A 21086-nucleotide genomic window follows, 5' to 3' on the forward strand; every position below is an offset into this window, starting at 1 on the left:
GAACCAGTGTCAGCAGAGGTGAGGAGGTCGTTGAGGACTTTGAGGAGAGCAGTTTCTGTGCTATGGAGGGGGCGAAAGCCAGATTGGAGGGGTTCAAGTAGGTTATACGCAAGGAGGTGGGAATGAAGTTGCGACGCAACGATACGCTCCAGGGTTTTTGAAAGAAAGGGGAGGTTTGAGATTGGGCGGTAGTTAATGAGAGAGGAGGGATCAAGACCAGGTTTCTTTAAGATTGGTGTAACGGCAGCAGTTTTGAAAGCGGAGGGGACAATGAGGAGTTGAAGAGATTAGTGAGGTAGGGGCAGAGAACGGGGAGGCAGGACTTCAACAGGGGAGTGGGGAGAGGGTCGAGGGAGCAGGTAGTGGGTTTGGAAGAGCTGATGAGTTTGGAGATTTCAATAGGGGTGACCAGGTCAAACTGGGAGAGGAAGCAGTGTGGAGGAGGGGTAAGGAGGTCAGTGGAGATGTTGAAAGGAGGGGCCTTGGTAGGTGGTGGAGTAGATGCTGCGGAGTCGGGTACAGGGGATAAAGATTGATAGATGGTGCTGATTTTATCAGCGAAAAAGTGGAGGAATGAGTTGCAGAGATCCGGAGTAGAGGTAGGGAGAGTGTTGGCTCGAGGCTTGAGGAGGTTGCCCACTGTGGAGAAGAGGGTTCTGTGGTTTAGGCAGGGATCGGTGAATATGGAGGAGACGTAGGCAGATTTTGCAGCAATGAGAGCATCTTTGTAGTCAGTGAGGTGGAGTTTGTAAGCTTCAAGGTGGACTGTGAGTGATGATTTCTTTATAAGTCGTTCGAGTTGGCGACCAGTCTGTTTCAGTTTACGAAGTGCAGGTGTGTACCAGGGTGAAGATGTGTTGAAAGTTACGGTTCTTGTTTTGAGGGGGGCCAGAGTGTTGAGGGAGGTAGACAAGGTGGAGTTGAAATGGTTTGTGAGATCATCAGGTGAGATGGGGGTTGAGTCCAGGGGGAGAGTGGTGGAGAGCAGGTCAGAGAGATGGTGGGAATCAATGGATTTTAGATTACGGAAGGTGATTTCTCGGAGGAAGCGGGGGCGAGGTGTCGGAGCAGGGATGGTGAACCGTATAAGCTTATGATCAGAGAGGGGGAAGAGGCAAGGATGGAGGTCGAGTACCGGTTGATTTGTGGAGCAGACCAGGTCAAGGATGTGACCTTGGTCATGGGTGGGAAAGGTGACGTGCTGAGTGTGGTGTGGAGAGGTTCTGCCACAATCTAAACTGGGAGTAGGAGTATAAGTGGCACTTGGCAGAATTATTGACATTTTTCAGATGATTGACAATAGACTGATAGGCCCATTTGCCACATTGGATCTGTCGTGGCTTTAGTGAGCAGAACATATCAGGGCAATTTTCCACTTTGTCAGTTAGATGCCCCTGTTGTAACTGTATTAGTTCTGCTTAGATAAAGGTGCAGCTAATTCTGGAACAGAAGCCTTTACTGCAACAAGTGTGTTGTCATCTGGCCACCCTGCCTCGTCTGCTTCATGCACTGCCAACCATTTTTTTATTCAAAATGAGCAAATGGAATTGGCTGTAGACAAAAATGCTGGAGAAACTCAGCGGGTGAGGCAGCATCTATGGAGCGAAGGAATAGGCGACGTTTCGGGTCGAGACCCTTCTTCAGTCTGAGAGAGAAAAAAATAAATCAATATGGCAATCTTATTACTTACTTTGAAACCTGCTTGCTTCAAAAATTGCCCAAGTTTGTTAGAAATCTCTTTAAATCTTTCAGGTTGCCAATTCACCTGCAAAAATCAACCAAAGATTGTCACAGTTGGGCGACGTAACCATTTTCTCATGAGATACAGGAAACTGTGGTATAAACCGAACCGAGATAATGTGCTAGACGTCGACTCATTAAAGTTACCTGATCCATTTTATTAACAGCAACAGCCAACTGTGTAACACCAAGAGAGCGAACTAGCAACGCATGTTCTCTTGTCTGCCCACCAGCCTCAAATCCAGCCTCAAATTCTCCACGGCTTGCATCTACCACTAGGATTGCAACATCAGCCTAGAAAACGGAGACAAAAAAGAAATTACAAAGTCTCTGCAAAATTCACAAGATAATGTATTTACAATCTTAACAGCTAAATGTACATTTTTTAATAACTTAACGTTTAAGTTGGGGAAAACTTTTTCTAATCACTTACCACAACGGAGATTCCATATCGTATCTCCGTCTGCACTGCGGCCAAACATGAAGGAGTTGCTGGCCTTTGCTGGATACCAACTTCAAGAGCTCCACCACAGGAGCCTACTTAGCATCACGGAGCTCGTGATTCCTGTCAGGGATCGACTTTGGGGCTCCAATCGCGGGTGCCTGCAGACTTTAACATTGGCGAGCTCACGGTCTCTGGTTAGAGACCGACTTTGGGAACTCCAAGCCGCAGGAGCTTCGACCTCCCCGATGCGGGATCTTTGATCGCCCCAATGAGGGAGCTTCGATCAGCCCGACGCGGGGGCTTTGACCGCCGGCTACGGGAGCTTCGATCGCCCCAATGGATGGTTTGACTGCCCCGACCGCGGGAGAATAAAGAGGAAGAGATTGGACTTTATTGCCTTCCATCACAGTGAGGAATGTGGGGAATCTGCTGTGGTGGATGTTTATGTTAACTTTTATGTAGTTGTGTGTCTTGTTGTTTATTTTTAGTATGGCTGTATGGACATTCGTACATCACTGTACCTTTAATTGGTACGTGACGATAAAAGACCTTTGAACCTTTATAACAGCTTTTAAAAATACTTTTAATTTTGCAGTTAACAAAACATTAGTTTAGTTTAGTTTGGAGATGCAGAGCGGAAATAGGCCCTTTGGTCCACCCTGTCTGCACCGACCAGCGATCCCCATACACTAGCACTATCCTACACATTAGAGACAATTTATAACCTTTACCGAAGCCAATCAATCTACAAACCTGTATGAACAGAAAATAATAAATCTGTATTTTGACATACATTTTATAAAGTAGATGAAAATTATACCCATCTGGGTAGATTTAGTGGATTTAGTCTGCAGAAGGCTCCCGACTGCAGGTGTCAGCTATCTATGTTCGCCAGTGATACTGCCTGACTGCTGAGTTACTCCGGCACTTTTTCTCTTCTTTTGTGAACAAGCACCTGTCGTTCCTTATTTCTACTAGGCAGATTTAGTGTTGCTTTAGCTAAAGAAAGCAAGTGTATCATTGAAGTATATTTTGAATCATCTTAAACATCTTAAACAGAGGTAGCGAGTCCCAAGGTGTGCAATGGGGTTCAAAATAATTTGCTTCATTGGCCAATGGCACCCTCACAGCATGGCACAAGATCCTCACTCAATATTGCAAACGATGATGGAAATAAATATTAGAATTTATTTATTCATAAATAAAACCTATGTATCTCTGTATTGCAACATTGCAACGCAGCCTGTAAAGGAAGTGTGAGATATTGAAATATTGTAATGAATGAAAGTAGTTAATCTAGGACATTCCTTGACATAAAATAAAATACAAGTTTAAGTTATTTAGTAGAGAATTATTTTTCATACTGGAGAAAATGGGTATAAATCTGAATGTGCAGTCACCATCTTTCTCCATCAGAAATGCCCATGTTCAAAGGGTCAATTTACCACGTTCACTTATACTTCCAGATCTCTGCTGCCTCCCTTTACACTCACTAGGTCGCTCTCTCTCACTCTCCAAAGCTCCATGGGCCTTTTCCCAAGCTTCTTTTGCATTTCCCAGGCCGCCTTCTCCCATGCTCATTTAATACTTTCTCCCTCTCCCTCTCCCACTCTCACATCATGCAAAAGTTTGCCATTTTAGTTAGAAATAATATTTACATGTCCCTTGTATTGATAAAAACATTTGCCCAAAATGCCAAAAAAACATTGCAGTGTACGAGGAATATGACAGTAGAAGACATTATGTGACAAAACACTAACACAGGTTCTCCAATTATATGGGAAAAAATCTGCATAGTTTAAAAATATCCCTTGCAGGCCAGCACAATCTCTTGAAAATATAATTAGGTGAAAACATTGCCTCAGCTCATGCCAATTACTGAGTGTCTCAGCTAATAGTAGTGAGGGACAAACTCTCCTCAGAGGGAAAGTTAATCAAACAGAATATGCTACAAGTCGTCAAGGAAGTGAGCCCAGAAATGCGATGTTCCGTCAAAGCAGCAAGTCTGTAAGCTAGCACGGTTTTACCAAAAGCAAAGGATCTTGGTTATGACTGAGTAAAAAATAAGCTTTACCCCACTCATCTCGATTAAATTTTCCCCATCTCATCCTATGGCTAAGGCCTCGAGTGTTGGACATTTTCACCCTGGGGAGAAAGGGTCTGATTGTTTACCCTATCTATGCCACCCATAGGAGAGAGCAACATGAGCACTTTGGATCATTGGTCCAAACATTGCAGCTTAACAGACAGAAATCTGTGATCACATGGGATTAATTTGGCAAAAAAAACCCAGAGCAGCACAGGAATCATTGGATCAAAAAAGATTAATTTTATTTCCGTTGCAAGCAAGGGCAAACAATCTATAAATACTTAAGAGCTTTAGAAAAAACAATCTGGGATTTTGAAGGGTTAAATCAAATATAAACTTTAAAAAATCAGTGCAAGTTTTAATATAAACTTAATGGATGGCAGCATGCTAAAAGTATGACCAGATACTTTTGCTTACCTGTGCAGCACCTGTAATCATATTTGGAATAAAGTCTTTGTGACCTGGTGCATCCATTAAAGTGATCACTTTCGTCTTTGTTTCAAACTTTGTCATTCCTACATCCATTGTTACACCTCTAAAATTTACAAAAATGTCATTTAAAAACAATCTTTTGTGTGAACATAATGTTGAAATGCTATACAATGCATCACGATGTACACGTTTTATCTAATGCTATGTTGCAAGGTGTATGGGGAGGATGGCATTGTATTCTTGTGCAATACTTACAGGTGTCATAACTGCTCTCAACTACAACCCCAGAACATAACCCACAACTGCACCAGTTTGTATTTCAGCACAGGTCGCACTGCGACTTCTCTGATTGAGATTGTGAATTTGTTACTGATTGGCACCGGTACTGTATTGTGGATTCATGCCCCTAGGAATGAGACTGATAATACATAAGGACGATTGGCTCTGACTCTTCAGCACAATCAAATTTCAATACTGAACTTGATGGGAACAAGAGAAAATTCTCCATTCAATGCCTATGTTTAGTATGGTAAGACAAATGTCTTAAGCTACCGTATTTCCCAGCAATGAAGACGCTATTTTTTACCCAAAAATAAGGCACGAAAATTTACCTGCTTCTTGGAGACTGAAGGTTAGGTTATTAGCCAGTAAAGATAGACTTGGCTATCCCTCAACATCAAGAACGATTTTGCTGTACTGAGATATAGCCAAGTCTATCCCTCATTGCTGGCAGCTGATGGGAAGCGGCTGTAAAGTGGGAAGCGGCTGTAAAAGGACAGCGTTCCTTTCACAGCGTGTGGGGAGTCTGGCCCGGGTCAGCACGGCCTGGGCTGAACAAATTGGCTGGGCCACCAGGGGTAAAGTTGCGGGGAGGGCAGGAGCATTGGGAAGGAGGAGGTCGGGGATCATGCCAGCAACTCACTCAACTCACAGCAACGGGCGCGCAGCCACCGGATTGTGGCCGGGGAGGGAACTAGCTCGGGTGGCTGCAAGCGACCGCCGGGACAAGACAGCGGAACCAGCCGCCACCTCAGCGCCTTCTGCCAGCCGGCCCGCCAGCCAGCCATGGTGTCCATCGGCACAGGCGCAACCGGTGGAGGTGGCGGTTGGCGGGTAGCTACTGGGCGGAAGGCGGGCTGCTCCGTCCCGGGCTCTCTCTCTCTCTCTCTTTACTAGTCTCGAGGCAGGCGACCTGGGCGCTACAGCCAGTCCCGGGGCAGGCGATCTGGGAACTGCAGATAGACCCGGCACTCGCAGGCGACCTTGGTGCTACAGCCAGTTCCGGGGCAGGCGATCTGGGAACTGCAGCTAGACCCGGGGAAGCAAGGGGTTTTGGAAACTGCAGCCAGTCACGGGGCATGCAGGCGATGTTGCCGACCCCTGGACTAAACCAAACCCTTGATCCTGGCCCGCCATCCTTTTTTCAAAATTTAGCAACTTTAATTGGGGTTGTGTCTTCGACGCAGGTGCGTCTTCATTGCCGGGAAATATGGTATGTGCAAATTTAAAAAAAACTGACTGAACTAAAATAGCGATAAAACAAGGACATTTACATTTTTACCGATATTTACAAACTCATGCTCATTTGGGTACCTTACTACAGTAACTCAACGGTCAACATCTCTGGAGAAAAGGAATAGGTGATGTTTTGGGTCGAGACCCTTTTACAGACTTCATCTCAACACGAAACATCACCTATTTTTTTTCTCCAGAGATGTTGCCAGACCCGCTGAGTTACTGCAGCATTTTGCGTCTATCTTTGGTGTAAACCAGCATCTGCAGTTCCTTCCCACATATTCAATTTCGACATACCTTGGTCTGATTTACTTTGTGCCCTTTTGAATGGAATTAGTGCAGGTTATGGGAATCTGCAACTATTAAACAACTGGAATTAGCAGCTAAGCAAATCAGGGGACAGAGTCTGAATTTATGATCTATGCCAATGCTCTGGGCCATAACATTTTACTGGTCCAAACTGAATCTTATTTTGTTCTAATTGCTTCAGGTGTATTAATTAGTAGAGCCTAAAAAAACTAGGTTCAATGTTTTCAGAACAACTGAGATTATATCAAGATCTTATGTTTATAACACTAATAAGACTTAAAACATATTCCCAAAATATGTTGGTCAGAAAATATCATCCAAGACCTACAATGTCATAGTATTCATCCTGTTTTATTCTGTGAGAAATACAAAAGAAAAATGTAGGTACGGGAATATCCATGGAAACAGAAGCAGTTGACATCTCAGGTTGATGGCCTTGCATCAGAATTGGAAAATGTTTTACAGTTGGATAAAAGGGGAAGGAGTGATAAGAACAAAGAGAATATGTCTGATGGGGGAGACCAGGAGAGACTAAATAATGAAAATGGTAATGGTTACAGATGAGAAAACAGTGAAGGTTTGTTACTTGCAGCCAAATATCCTTTGAAAATGCATATGCAAATGCATACAAAGTGGTCTGAAAAATGCATCTTTTATAAAAGGTTTTTTTTTCGTCCATGTATATAAATGTGAAAAATATATTTACCTTTCCCTTTCTTCGCCTGTCTCATCCAGAACCCAAGCAAAGGCAAATGAGGCTTTTCCTGCTTTTTTTGATTCTTGTTCATATTTGTGCATGACACGTTTGTTTACATTTCCCAGAAGATAGAGTACATGGCCCATTAAAGTACTTTTGCCAGCATCTACATGACCTGGGTTGGAAAACATTTATGATTGAATTTATGAATTGTTTTTATTTTCAACAAATTAAATGTTTTGCATTGCTAAAGGCAACTAATTGTACTCACATTTTGCAAATTACATGAAAATGAAAAATGGAGCAATTTGTAGGTTTCAAATTTAGCTGATAAGAATAATCCGTGAAACACCATCCATTCTTTTCATCTCCTTAACTAGTCATGTACCGATTGTCATGAACTCATCCATGCTAGATCAGGCCAGTTACTGCACCATATATCTGTGTTCAAACCTAAATCTTATTATCCATATGATTTAACCCACATCGTTTGATGTTATTAAGATTGCTCTCAGAGATGGAGTTTGGACGTTATTTTAGAGTTGTACACGACGTCTGTGAGGCTACATTTAGAGTACTGCTTTGGAGCTTCAGTTTAGGTTCTACCCTGTTATAAGAAAGATGTCATTGAGCTGGAAAAAGTGCAGATGAGATTTACGAAGAAGTTTCCAGGACTCGAGGAGCTGAGCCTTATGGGCCTGTCCCACTTAGGCGATTTTTCAGCGGACTGCTGGCGACTGTCAAGTTGCCGGCAGTCGCCTGAAAAACCGGGAACTGGAAAGGCGACTGTCAGAGTGGAACACACACCCACACACACACACACACATCGCAAAGGTGGGGGCCAGGGCAAGCGGGAGAGCGCAGTCTAAAAAATTCCCACGGTGCAAAGCCAAGGTGATACAGGCCCACACCGCGATGAACAGGAAGGTTGGCGTTGTAATTAAGACAACTAAAACTCAGTGTACGGTAAGTCCTTTAAAAGAGGAGGGGAAAGGGGGGAGAAGGAGTAGAGACAACGTTTAAGAAGCCAGAGATACACGGCTGTGAAGCTCGGAGGACATTTAACATTACCGGTCGGTTCCTTGGTTCTGAAAACTACTGCCTACCATTTTTCTCCCCCAATGAGCCAATGAAATTCACCGGTCAGCACGGGCTCTAACCTACGAGAATCTTCAACCTCCTGGCAGCCCACTAGGACCTCCTTGCGACCCACCTACGGCTCGAGAATTCTCGCTAATCTCCATGGCGACTTCATTCTAGTCGCCGCTATTTTTTCAACATGTTGAAAAATTCTCGGCGGCCATAATGAGGCCGCAACTAGTTCCCAAAATGTGGGAACTCCTCACGACCATGAAGGCGACTCCCCGGCAACCACCCATGAACATGTGGTGACTGCAAAGTCTCCTGCAGTCGCCTAAAAAGGCCCATTAGGGAGAGGCTCAGCAGGCTAGAACTATTCCTCGAAATGCAGGAGGCTGAGGGGTTATCTTATATAGGTGTATAAAATCTTCAGGGATATGGATAAGGTGAATGAGTCTTTCACGTAGGGTAGGAGGAATCAAAAATCAGAGGACATAGGCTTAAGGTGAGAGGGGCAAGATTTAATAACAAACCTTTCACTCAGTGGGTGGTAGGTACATGGAACAAGCTGCCAGAGGAGGTAGCTAAGGCAGGTAATGTAACAAAATTTAAAAACCGCTTGGACAGGTACCTGGATAGGAGAGGTTTAGAGGGATATGGGCCAAATGCGGGCTAATAGGGGTAGTCTGATGGGACATCTTGGTCAGCATGGACAAGTTGGACCAAAGGGCATTGGATGACTGTATTGTCAATTTGGAATCCCAACATCTGCTGAAGGGGAGCTTGGCTTTATTTCTCTCAGTGAAATAGTTACATATAGAGGGCTGAAATCTACGGAATCTAATCTATCCTACAGTAGAGTAAATGAAACTAAACAAAATAAATCATTTCTGTATCAAATTTGATTGCATAATATTATCCTTGAAGTTTTCTTCAAAATTAGTAAATGCAAATCTCTGCTTCGATAAAAGATTAAATGAGTGAACAATATACATTTACTAGAAACACACCACTACAAAGTGATGTGTTGTACACAGGGATATTTTTCTTAAATGTAAATGTGAAAGGAAGACATACAAAAATAGTACCTGAAACCATAAGTTTCATTTGAATCAGTTTCCATTACTAGCAAAAGCAAATTACTATTTAAGTAACAACAGATGTAACTTTCTACATGGACATGTCTGTAAAATTGACTGAATGCAATCCATGCACGGAATGTTCCAGGTGCAAGAAAATTCTGCTGAATCTTTTTCCCCGTGCAAATTTGTTTACTTGCAAAAAACCCCATCCTTTTTATTGCCATTACTGACAGTTATCAACAAAACAAAGGAGAAACATAGAAACATAGAAAATAGGTGCAGGAGTAGGCCATTCGGCCCTTCGAGCCTGCACCGCCATTCAATATGATCATGGCTGATCATCCAACTCAGTATCCTGTACCTGCCTTCTCTCCATACCCCCTGATCCCTTTAGCCACAAGGGCCACATCTAACTCCCTCTTAAACATAGCCAATGAACTGGCCTCAACTACCTTCTGTGGCAGAGAATTCCACAGATTCACCACTCTCTGTGTGAAAAATGTTTTCCTCATATCGGTCCTAAAAGATTTCCCCCTTATCCTTAAACTGTGACCCCTTGTTCTGGACTTCCCCAACATCGGGAACAATCTTCCTGCATCTAGCCTGTCCAACCCCTTAAGAATTTTGTACGTTTCTATAAGATCCCCCCTCAATCTTCTAAATTCTAGCGTGTACAAGCCGAGTCTATCCAGTCTTTCTTCATATGAAAGTCCTGACGTCCCAGGATTTAGGAAGTGGGATGACATGGAAAAAGTTTCCTATTGCTGTGGCAGTGATCTGTAGAAATCGAGGTTTGTAGGCAATTCATTGGCATCAAGATAAGGCAGACCCAATTCAAGCTTATTGCATTAGTGTTGGTTGCAGGAATGGTACTTCCTAAATTAACAATTACATGTCTGTATTTTCAATCTGACTGTTTAACAGTCAGTGTTTCAAGAGAAAAGAGAGGTTTATTGTCATGTGTCCCAGATAGGATAATGAAACTCTTGCTTGCTGCAGTACAACAGAGTATTGTAGGCATAAATACAGAACATGAGGGACGACAGATGGCACAATGGGCTAAGTGTTCGGCTGGCAACCGGAAGGTAGCTGGTTCGAATCCCGCTTGGAGTGCATACTGTCGTTGTGTCCTTGGGCAAGACACTTCACCCACCTTTGCCTGTGTGTGTCCTTGGGCAAGACACTTCACCCACCTTTGCCTGTGTGTGTGGATGTAATTATGTGAAGCACTTTGGGGTCAATGCAAGTTGACTAAAAATGTGCTAAATAAATAAATAAATAAAATGAAAATTTAAAAAAACAGTTCAGTGTGTCTATATACCATAGACCATATATGTACACATAAATAAACAGATAAAGTGCAATAGGCTGTTACAGTTCAGAGTTTGTTTGAAATTGTGTTTAATAGACTGTGGGGAAGCAGCTGTTCCTGAACCTGGATGTTGCAGATTTCAGGCTCCTGAACCTTCTATGCGTGAAAACTTCACCATGGGTCACTGCAAATAAACTATGCAAGATGCTATACTCTATGCGAGCTATACTCCAGAATGACTGTGTTTGTTTATATAGATCTTATGTTAGTCCCCACTGTCTGGAAGACATGCAAGAGGTTTAAAAAAATTAAACCGATATTCCAAAGGAAAAACCCAAATCTGACTGACCGGGCAGAAAAATGACTCAAGGACCTCATCTTGGTGAGCCTGTGATGACACCACAATATAATGTGCCTTGTGGAGTTGGCACATTGAACTCCCAAATTACTGCTGATGCAGCCAAGAGTTACATTTATTGAATCAAATTTGCATTCAAAATGGAATGTTCTGCAAATTACAGTAAGCTTCTGCATTAATGAGTATTCTTTTAATACATGTGTTCTTTGTCTGTACATTAATGCTTGAATAGTATCGTGGTAGCAGCAATAGTATTGAGGGCATGATTAGTTTAGTTTACAGATACAGGGTGGAAACAGGCCCTTCGGCGTACCGAGTCTGCATCGACCAGCGATCCCCGCACATTAACATTATCCTATACACACTAGGGACAATTTACACTGACACCAAGCCAATTGACCTACAAACCTATGTATCTTTGGAGTGTGGGAGGAAACTGAATATCTCGGAGAAACCCACACGGTCACGGGGACAATGTACAACATCCATACATACAGCACCTGTAGTCAGGATCGAACCTGGGTCTCCGGCGCTACAAGCGTTGAAAGGCAGCAACTCTACCGCTGTGCCGAGCATGGACAGGCACGCAGAAGTGGCAGACAAACAGCAAAAACTAATTAATACAGAGAATTTGGAAGTGAGACATCTTGACAGAAAGAATAAGCTTAGGCACTTGAGAGAAAATATCTTGCATAACTTCAGAGCAGCAGAACAAAATTGAGAGATTACTGTGCAAGGAAAGACACACGTTGCTGAAGCAACTGAGCGGGTCAAGCTGGAGAACATAGATAGTTGACATTTCTGGTCGGGACACTTCTTCAGACTGATTGAAGAGAGAAACTTGGAATAGAGGTGTGGAAGGGACAAAACATGGCAAATAATAAGTGGATGTGAATGAGGGGGAGATTTGATTGGTTGATGGGTGGACAAAAGTCAGAGATGACAAGAGGCTGCGAGAGAACGAGATAAGGAGAGAAGAGATGCAAAATGGGAAGTCAGGTGAAGGGATGGAGGTTAGCTCGTTACCAAAAATTGGAGAATTCACCGTTTATACCATTGGGTAAAATGCTGCCCAAGCAGAATATGAGGCAAGGAGCTGGTACAGGCTTAATAGACCAAATTGCCTCCAGCCTCACTGTAATCTTAAATATTGTTTTTGGAATTCAAGTAACAAACTTCAACACTCCAACTGTATCCAAAGTTAAATACAATATTGCTAAACACAATAACCTTCTACCTAATTATTGAAAAGGTGCATTCTCATTTGTAATAAAGTTTCCAACAACTATTCCAGGAGTTAACTGCATGTCGGATTCCTTACCAATGACAACAAGATTCAGCAGCTGTTTTCCCCCTTGCCTTTTCTCAAGCTCGACTTTTACATCAAGCTGCTGTCTCGTTTTGGTAGAGACTTTGCTTGGAGTCTGAACCGCTGTTGCTTCTTCAGTTAAAGAGGGACCAGGACATGCAGAATTTGGCTTAGGTGAAGCCTCCGGCATTACAGATGGAAAAACTTCATTAGGCACTGCACCCTTTCGGAGATGGTCATTCTCATCCGTGTTAGCGCTGTAACCAACGAAGTAAACAGCATTAGTACCACACACTTCCAAATACACTCATATTTCTAGTTCTAGAACACATTCAAACCTAATGCACATTGAGGACTGGAAAGCAAGTCCAACCTAACCCGTGATAGTGAACAAAATTCACATTAATTACATTCAATAATATCTCCAAGACTGAAGAAGGGTCCCGTTCCAAAACGTCACTTCACCATGTTCTCCTGAGATGCTGCCGGACCTGCTGAGTTACTCCAGCACTCTGCGTCTTCTTTTGTAAACCAGCATCCTTGTTTCTAAAGGTTCTATGACACTATTTCAAAGAAGGTGGATTAAGTTTCCCTCTAATCTGGACAATATTTTAGGAATTAATATCTCGAAATAGATTACATGGTTATCAGTAAATTGCTTTTTACTGATGGAAACTTACAACATGTAAAATGTAACGTGTCATGTTTGGAAATCACGTTGGCTGTGCATATCCTGCATTATATGGAAAACAACACTTGAAAAGTGCTTCATTGCTGTAAAATGTTGAGATGTTCAGAGATCATATTAGCTATATATAGATGCCTGCCTTTCTTAATAATAAAATGCATCCAACCTGTATGAGTTTTGTTCACACTTGCACATTTTGCAAGCTCAAAGCATTTCAACTGGTGCCAAATACAAAATCTATCCAAATTTTTCAAACCCTCTGCTGTTAATTACACACTGAAACCAAATTTTAACCTTTTTATTAAATGTTATTAATAAACGGCACAATGGCGCAGCAGTAGTGTTGCTGCCTTACAGTGCCAGAAACCTGAGTTCAATCCTGACTACGGGTGCTGTCTGTACGGAGTTTGCACGTTCTCCCTGTCTCCGTGTCGGTTTTCTCTGTGTGCTTTGGTTTCCTCCCACATTCCAAAGATGTACAGGTTTGTAGGTTAATTGGCTTCTGTTAATTGTAAATTGTCCCTAGTGTGCAGGATAGTGCTAGTGTACGGGGTAATTGCTAGTTGGCGCAGATTTGGTGAGCCGAGGGGCTGTATGTCTCTAAAGTGTAACCTTTATTGCCCCTAAACTCTACGACTTAAAGTGCCAGCATTCAAATTGAGCTTTTAATCTTCAGTGAAATCCATTACCTCAAATACAATCCTTGTGTACCACTGCTTTGCCCTGGAGGTAAGGGGAATAATCACAATCAGTTTCCTATTCTCAGAACCATTCCAGACTGCCACTGCCACTTCTCAGTTTCATACGCAAATTATTCAAGATCCATTCACAAGCAGGAAAAAATTATATTTTTCTCCGTTCAGCTGCAAGAGCAGGCAGAATCAAAACGAGCACATACCTGCAGTGAAGAGCGGGGCTCCCCAAAGTCCAGGCATTCATGACCAACTGGCTGGAGATTTTGTGGACATCTTCAACCTTTCAATACTAATAGCTGATTCTCACGTTGCGAGTTGACACAAGAGGTAACACGAGTTAAAACTCGTGGTAATAACGTACGATTAACGTACGGAACTCGTGGACGCAACTTAGAGATTCGTGGCGCTAACGGCAGGTACTCGTGTAACTTGTCGACTCTTGCAAAAAATCAAACATGTTTGAAATTTTCCACGTCAATTTTACTCTTGTGGTTAAGAATTGAAACATTTTAACTCGTTGTAATAATGTAGTGGCCCGTGCGTTTACCTTAGTGTATCGTGAGTCTACCGTGGGAACTCTTTAACTCAGCGGGCAGGCAGCAGCAGATTGTGGATCCCTTCACTTTCCCAGCGACAATCACCTGCCATAACGCGAGAGAAATCATGCACTGTTGTAGGTCTCCTTTGCACGTCGGTGTTTCTGTTTTTCTCCACTCATTGTTGCCCCTATCTGTCACTACCCCCACCTACACCCCTCTGCTTCCCGGCCATGTGTGTGACCCCTTCCCTCCCCAGATCCCCGCCCATTGCACCGGCGCGGGGGCTTTGCACTGTCTTCACGTCGGCGATGCCAACAGGTCGATGCCAGTCGCCCCGGGGAAGTCGCTCCCTTCAGTTTCCCAGGGGGTCGGGACGGGGCTGGAGTTGGGAGGGAAAGGTGGTGGTGGGGGAGGGGGGGGTGGGTTAGGTGAGCAGGAGAGTGGGGTTGTTTGCAGTTGCACAGGGAGGGGGCAAGGGCGGTACAGTTCCCAGTCTCAGCTCCTGTCCAGGGCGGTGGCCGGAGACGTCAGGACCAATGAGACACCGACCCCCAGGCCCACCAGGCCCACTGCAAGCACGGAGATCCCAGAGACCCACAGCCAGCAGCAACTCCAGCCCAACCCCGCTCCAACTCCAGAGGAACATGCTCCCCGTAGGGGCAGAAGCTGATGGTGTGCAAGGTACGTCTTGTTCTTGGGGTGGCGGATGAGGGGGCGCAGCTCGGGCTGTGGGCGAACTGCCACTTGTCGCCGTAGCGGCCCTTCGGGGAGCGGATTCCTCTGGAGTTGGAGCTGGGCTGGAGTTGCTGTTGGCCTCTGGGTTCTCCGTGCTTGCAGTGGGCCTGGTGGGCCTGGGGGTCGGTGTCCCGTTGGTCCTGACGTCACCGGCCACCACCCTGGACAGGAGCTGAGACTGGGAACTGTACCGCCCTTGCCCCCTCCCTCTGCAACTGCAAACAACCCCACTCTCCTGCTCACCTAATCCACCCACCCCCCCCCCCCCCCCCACCACCCACCTTTCCCTCCCAACTCCAGTCCCGTCCCGACCCCCTGGGAAACTGAAGGGAGCGACTGCCCCGGTGCGACTGGCACTGACCTGCTGGCATCGCCGACGTGAAGACAGTGCAAAGCCCCCGCGCCGGTGCAATGGGCGGGGAGCTGGAGAGGGGAGGGAAGGGGTCACACACATGGCCGAGAAGCAGAGGGGTGTAGGTGGGGGTGGTGATAGATAGGGCCAACAATGAGTGGAGAAAGACAGAAACACCGACGTGCAAAGGAGACCTACAACAGTGCATGATCTCTCTCGCGTAATGGCAGGTGATTGTCGCCTGCCCGCTGTTTCTGACGCTAAAGCCTTGGGATCGTTGCCCTTCGTGTTGGTGTGGAGGGGGAGGGGGGTATTGTGCTGTTTGATCGCCTCCTACTATCCCAGGGACAGGGAGACACAGCGGCTTTTGAGACTGGTGGGCAATAACTTCCAAAGTTCTGCCCACACAGTCAGTACACCTATCCTACACTTGTCTCCCGCACTAAGATCACCCCGCAGAGAGTGATCCCAGCCTAACCCAAGAGCCATGTCACCCCAGACAGATTAATGCCGCCCCCCCCCCCCCCCCTCCATCTCAACTCACGCCTGGGCACCGAAGCAACTCAGGAGGCGAACCCTGAGCTCCGTCTCACAACAATCTGATGTGCACATCTGTCCACATTCAAAGATTTAATCTCCCGTCTCCCCGCAGTGTGTAGACATGGCAGTAAATTCAATTAAAACATATCAAACCTGTGTGTTTCAAACAAATCATAAGTATAACTGCTCTGGCACTGGATGGTGCGCATTTTCCCTTTGTAGGTCACATCAATAGATGCGGCCGCTCTGAATTATATCTTTAAAACAAAGCCACAGGATGGAGAGGTCTTCTTTAACACTGTTGCTTATTAAAACATAACACTGTTGCTTATTAAAACAAACCTTCAATCAGGATTGGCTCAAGAGTAACTCGGGAGACGAACTTGGAACATCGCAGAAATGACAAGTAAACGGCAAACTTGTTATACCCGTGGGAACTCGGTTAAACTCTTGATCATACACTTGCAATCTCGTACACAACCACGAGTCTTTCACTTGGGGTACCTCTTGTCTCAACTCGCAACGTGAGAACCAGCCTTAAGGACCAAAGTTTCCACTTGCTTTGGAAGGGCTTCAATAATACCGGTGGCCAAGAAGAGCAAGGCAATACTTCGCTTGGGCAGCTTACAGTGCATTGGTATGATTCTTGATTTCTCTATCATCAAGTAACCCTGGCATTCCCTCTCTCTCTATCCCAACCCCACCCACGTCACACTAACTTCTCGTTTTCAACTAACAAACAGCTAACAATGGCCTGTTTCCTTTACCATCATTACTTTTTTGCATATCTTTAAACAGGAATGCAAGAGGAGGCAGACAGTGGTAGACATAGCCCTCCCCGCCATCAAAAGCATCTCTCTGAGATGCAGCCTTAAAAAGGCGGCATCTATCTTCAAGAATCCCCACCATATGGGCATGCCCTTTCCTTGCTGATACCATCGGGCAGGAAGTCCCGACAGAGGCTTGAAGTCCCATACAATCAGGTTTAGGAACAGCTGCTATCCTATAACTATCAGATTCTTGACACTTCCTTGCAGAAACCTAATCCTACCTCAGCACAGAACAGTACAGATCACCTTTTGCACCACCAATGACGTTTAAAATAAAATTGTGTTTTGCACTAGTGACTTCTTTTTCCAGTTCTGTATAATTAATGCATTGTCTGAGTCGATATGCCTGCAATGGTGTTGCAAGCAATACTTTTCACTGTACCCGTATCTCATTGTAATTGTGCACATGAAAAACAAATACAGTTTCAGTTTAGTTTATTGTCACGCGTACTGAGGTACAGTGGAAAGCTTTTGCTCCGTGCTAGCCAGCCGGCAGAAAGACAATACGTGGTTACAATTGAGCCATTCACAGTGTACAGATACATGATAATGGAATAATATTTAGTGCAAGGTAAAGCCCGTAAAATCTAATCAATGATAGCTGCCATCCATCCTACCGCTACCAGAGAGCAGTCCTGAACTGCAGTCTACCTTATCGGGGAACCTCGGACTATCCTTGACTTGATGCTGAGTTTTACACTCATTCTTTAGTTACACGGTAACTATAAATGCAGAGTAACCTGTGCCCATGGCAACCAATCTGCACATTTTAAATACAAAAAAAATGAGGTCACTAAATCAACTTCAATTAGGAAGATGGTAAAGACAACAGTTTCTCAATATTACTCATGATTCAGAATCTTTACATTGTGTTTCAAATGCACATAACTGCTTAGTAAAACTGGTACTTCTTTTGGCCATGCAGCCAACACATAGTATCGGTTACCATACCTCAAAAAACCACTGAAATAGGTCTTGCAGATATGAAAAAGCACTAAGGCTCATAACATTTTTGTAGTACATTAAACTTTATTAACAATATAACTTAGTTGCGTCAAGAAAGTTTGAACTCTGGTTCTTTTCATATTCTGCCGTGCCCTCCCACCCTTACTCCCCTAGCCTTTAAACGAGTACTTCTCTTTCAGAAGAATTTTTGTGACATTTTACTGCACGATTATTCTCTACCTTTTTAAGAAAAGGTCAGACAACATTCTGTACATTTTCAGATGTTCGTCCGTTTCTACACATATCCCTTCCCACACCATTTTAGCAAAAACAAAAGTGAAATGTTAACTATTTCAGCAAGACTGGTCGGATTTAAAAACAGTCTCGCTCTAATCAAGATAAGCACTACTTATCTCTGCAAACTATCGCTGTGCTGTACTTCCCACGACACTCATGTCGAAAACATTCATTTTTATTAAAATATCTACACGTTATCTGCGCTTCCAAGAGCAGCGATTTAGCACATTTAAACAGTACAAGAGAGGGAATAAAGAAAGGTACCTTGGTATATTGAAGCCTGTTATTTGTTTTCCAGATACTGTCATTTTTGCTACTTTTGGTATGATGTCCGCATCAACTCTAGCTGGTTGCTCCCTTGCTCTGCCTAAGGTACAAACATAATGAAATCAGAAAGGAGTAGTGAAAATTAAACACACCAAGTAAAGATGCCATTATGACACCAATTTTTGCAGTATCACAAAACTGTTTCAATAGTTTTTGATACAAAAGTTGGATAAAAATATGGAATCATGTTCTTAATGAGCGTTCAAGCTAAGCAATGCCTCTTCAAAAGAAATTTGCCTCACACCTGATCATAGGACAGTAATGATTATTTCTCTCATTAATTCTTTCTCTCTCGAAAGATGCTGCCTGACCAGCATAGATGCATTTCCAGCGTTTTCTGTTTTAATCACAAAGTACCTGGTCTGAAAGAGCTTTACATTTCATGAACTACTATTACACATTTTTTAATCCTGTCACCAGTGTTAAATGGTCCTAAACCAGAAGGTAAAAACAAGACAAACATTTTGCTATCATACTATATCTACGTCTACATGCACAAGAACACATGAAAAAGGAGCAGGAGTAGGCCACCAGGCCCCTCAAGCTTGCTCCCCATTAGCTGATAATGGTCGATCTATATTGGCCTCAACCACTTTCCTGTGATAGTTCCCCTCAACCCTGAATTCCTTGATCTTTCAGATATTTTCCTACCGTCTACCCTAGTCATTACAGACCTCTTTATTTGATTGTAACGGAATTTGGTTGTAGTGGACAAAATCAGTTGCAACTGAAGCGTCCAATCATATCGGAAACAAAGGCTGAGCACTGGGTCAGAGATCAACTGCCTCACTTAACCAGTGTCCCGTTGGAAAGGCAACAAGCAGCAGCCTTGTGTTGCTCCCGCCACTATATTGGGATGCAAATGAGTTTTACACCTTTTGTAGCCCACACGGGCATCCCGGGTTACAAACGGGTTCTGCTTTTACAGATATTAACACGTCAAAAAACACACATAGGACACTTGATACAGTAGCCAGTGCTTGCCTTGTGGACAAAAGTTGCCGGCACGCATATTGTTCTTGTTGGTGTCTCTGGCAGATCGTTGAACTATAAGCTGGTTTGGCTGCTTAAGGACCTGACCGCCTAATTTATTTAATAAATGGGGTCAAGGAAAGAGCGTTCACGTCGCGGTCCTGTTTCCACCAATCTTTCCACCACCACACACAAGAAGCGCAAGACAGACACCATTGTGTGCAGATGTGGAGAAGTGTGTTCAGCTCTGGCTGAACAACTTCTAATCTTATGTGTTGACTCATAACGAAAACATCAATGTGGATGAGTATGCCATGTCAGTGTCGGGCTACATACAGAAGTGCATGGAGGACGTCACTGTCATCAGGAACATCACAACCCGGGCCAACCACAAACCTTGGATTACTGCAGAGGTGCGTGCCATGCTGAAAGCATGAAATGCGGCTTTTAAATCTGGTGATTTGGGAGCTCTGAGAACAGCGAGAGCCAACCTCAACCGCGAAATTAAGAAAGCAAAGCGCGCCCACGGACAGAAAATCCAGGGTTTCTTCCAGGATGATACCAACACCAGGAACATGTGGGAAGGCATCCGGGCCATAACAAACTACAAGGCCCCTCAGATGTCTTGTAAGGATGACACAGACTTTCTAAATGAACTAAATAATCATTTCGGCAGGTTTGAGGCACTGAACACCACTACAATGAGGAAATTAGAGCCTCAACCAGGAGAACAGACACTGTCTTTTGAAACTGCTGAAGTCCACAAAATCCTGGAGGGTATTGACCAGCGAAAGGCAGCCGGACCGGATAACATACCGGGGCGTCTGCTTAGGGGATCTGCCGACCAGCTGGCTCTGGTTCTGACAGACATTTTTAACATCTCCCTGAACCAGGCCATTGTTCCATCATGTTTCAAGACAGCCACCATCATACCAGTTCCCAAAAAGTCTACAATAACCTGCCTGAATGATTACCGTAGCACTCACACCAATAATAATGAAGTGCTTTGAGAGGCTTATTAAGCAGCACATGGTCTCTAAACTCCCCTCCAGTTTTGACCCGTTCCAGTTTGCTTATCGCCCGAACCGCTCCACAGAGGATGCTATTTCCTCTGTAGTCCACCTGAGCCTACAACACCTGGAGGAGAGGAACACCCACGTGCGGATGCTGTTTGTTGATTTCAGCTCAGCATTTAACACGATAATCCCCCAGCATCTGGTGAGCAAACTGGCACCCCTAGGTTTCAATACCATACTATGCAACTGGATCCTGGATTTCCTTTCTGAAAGACCCCAGTCTGTGCGGGTGGGGAAGAACACCTCCTCGGTCATCACACTGAGCACTGGATCCCCTCAGGGCTGTGTCCTGAGTCCGCTGCTCTTCACATTGATGACACATGACTGTGTCGCCAGGTCCACTACTAACCATATCATCAAATACGCGGATGACACAACAGTAGTGGGCCTCATCCGCAATAACGACGACCAGGCATAGAGAGAGGAGGTGGAACAGCTCGTGAGCTGGTGCAGCAGGAACAACCTTCTCCTCAATGTGAACAAAACCAAGGAGATTGTCGTCGATTTCAGAAGGAAAATTCAGCCCAGTCACACTCCACTTTGCATCAACAACTCAGCAGTGGAGCAGGTGAAAAAGATCAAGTTCCTGGGGGTGCATATAACGGACACCTTAAACTGGTCCACAAACATTACATCTCTGGCAAAACGGGCACAGCAGCGGTTGTACTTCCTCCGCAGGTTGAGAAGTTTACACCTCCACCCTCCCATCCTCGCCACTTTCT

At 44.4% G+C, this 21086-nt stretch overlaps 1 protein-coding gene across 5 annotated transcripts in view; it reads right to left on the bottom strand.

Annotated features, from left to right (window-relative positions):
• hbs1l (HBS1 like translational GTPase) overlaps window positions 1-21086 on the bottom strand; it is a 151362-nt gene that overhangs the window by 30624 nt on the left and 99652 nt on the right. For all 5 annotated transcript variants that reach the window (XM_033020936.1, XM_033020934.1, XM_033020935.1 and 2 more), the window contains 6 exons: window positions 18254-18356; window positions 12381-12625; window positions 7237-7402; window positions 4692-4809; window positions 1888-2034; window positions 1691-1765 (listed from right to left, as the gene is read on the bottom strand). In XM_033020936.1, the coding sequence (XP_032876827.1) occupies window positions 1691-1765; window positions 1888-2034; window positions 4692-4809; window positions 7237-7402; window positions 12381-12625; window positions 18254-18356 (854 nt within the window). The remainder of the gene's footprint in view (window positions 1-1690; window positions 1766-1887; window positions 2035-4691; window positions 4810-7236; window positions 7403-12380; window positions 12626-18253; window positions 18357-21086) is intronic.

The sequence above is a fragment of the Amblyraja radiata genome, chromosome 5 (genome assembly GCF_010909765.2).
Source record: "Amblyraja radiata isolate CabotCenter1 chromosome 5, sAmbRad1.1.pri, whole genome shotgun sequence".
In the NCBI taxonomy this organism is placed as follows: Eukaryota; Metazoa; Chordata; class Chondrichthyes; order Rajiformes; family Rajidae; genus Amblyraja; species Amblyraja radiata.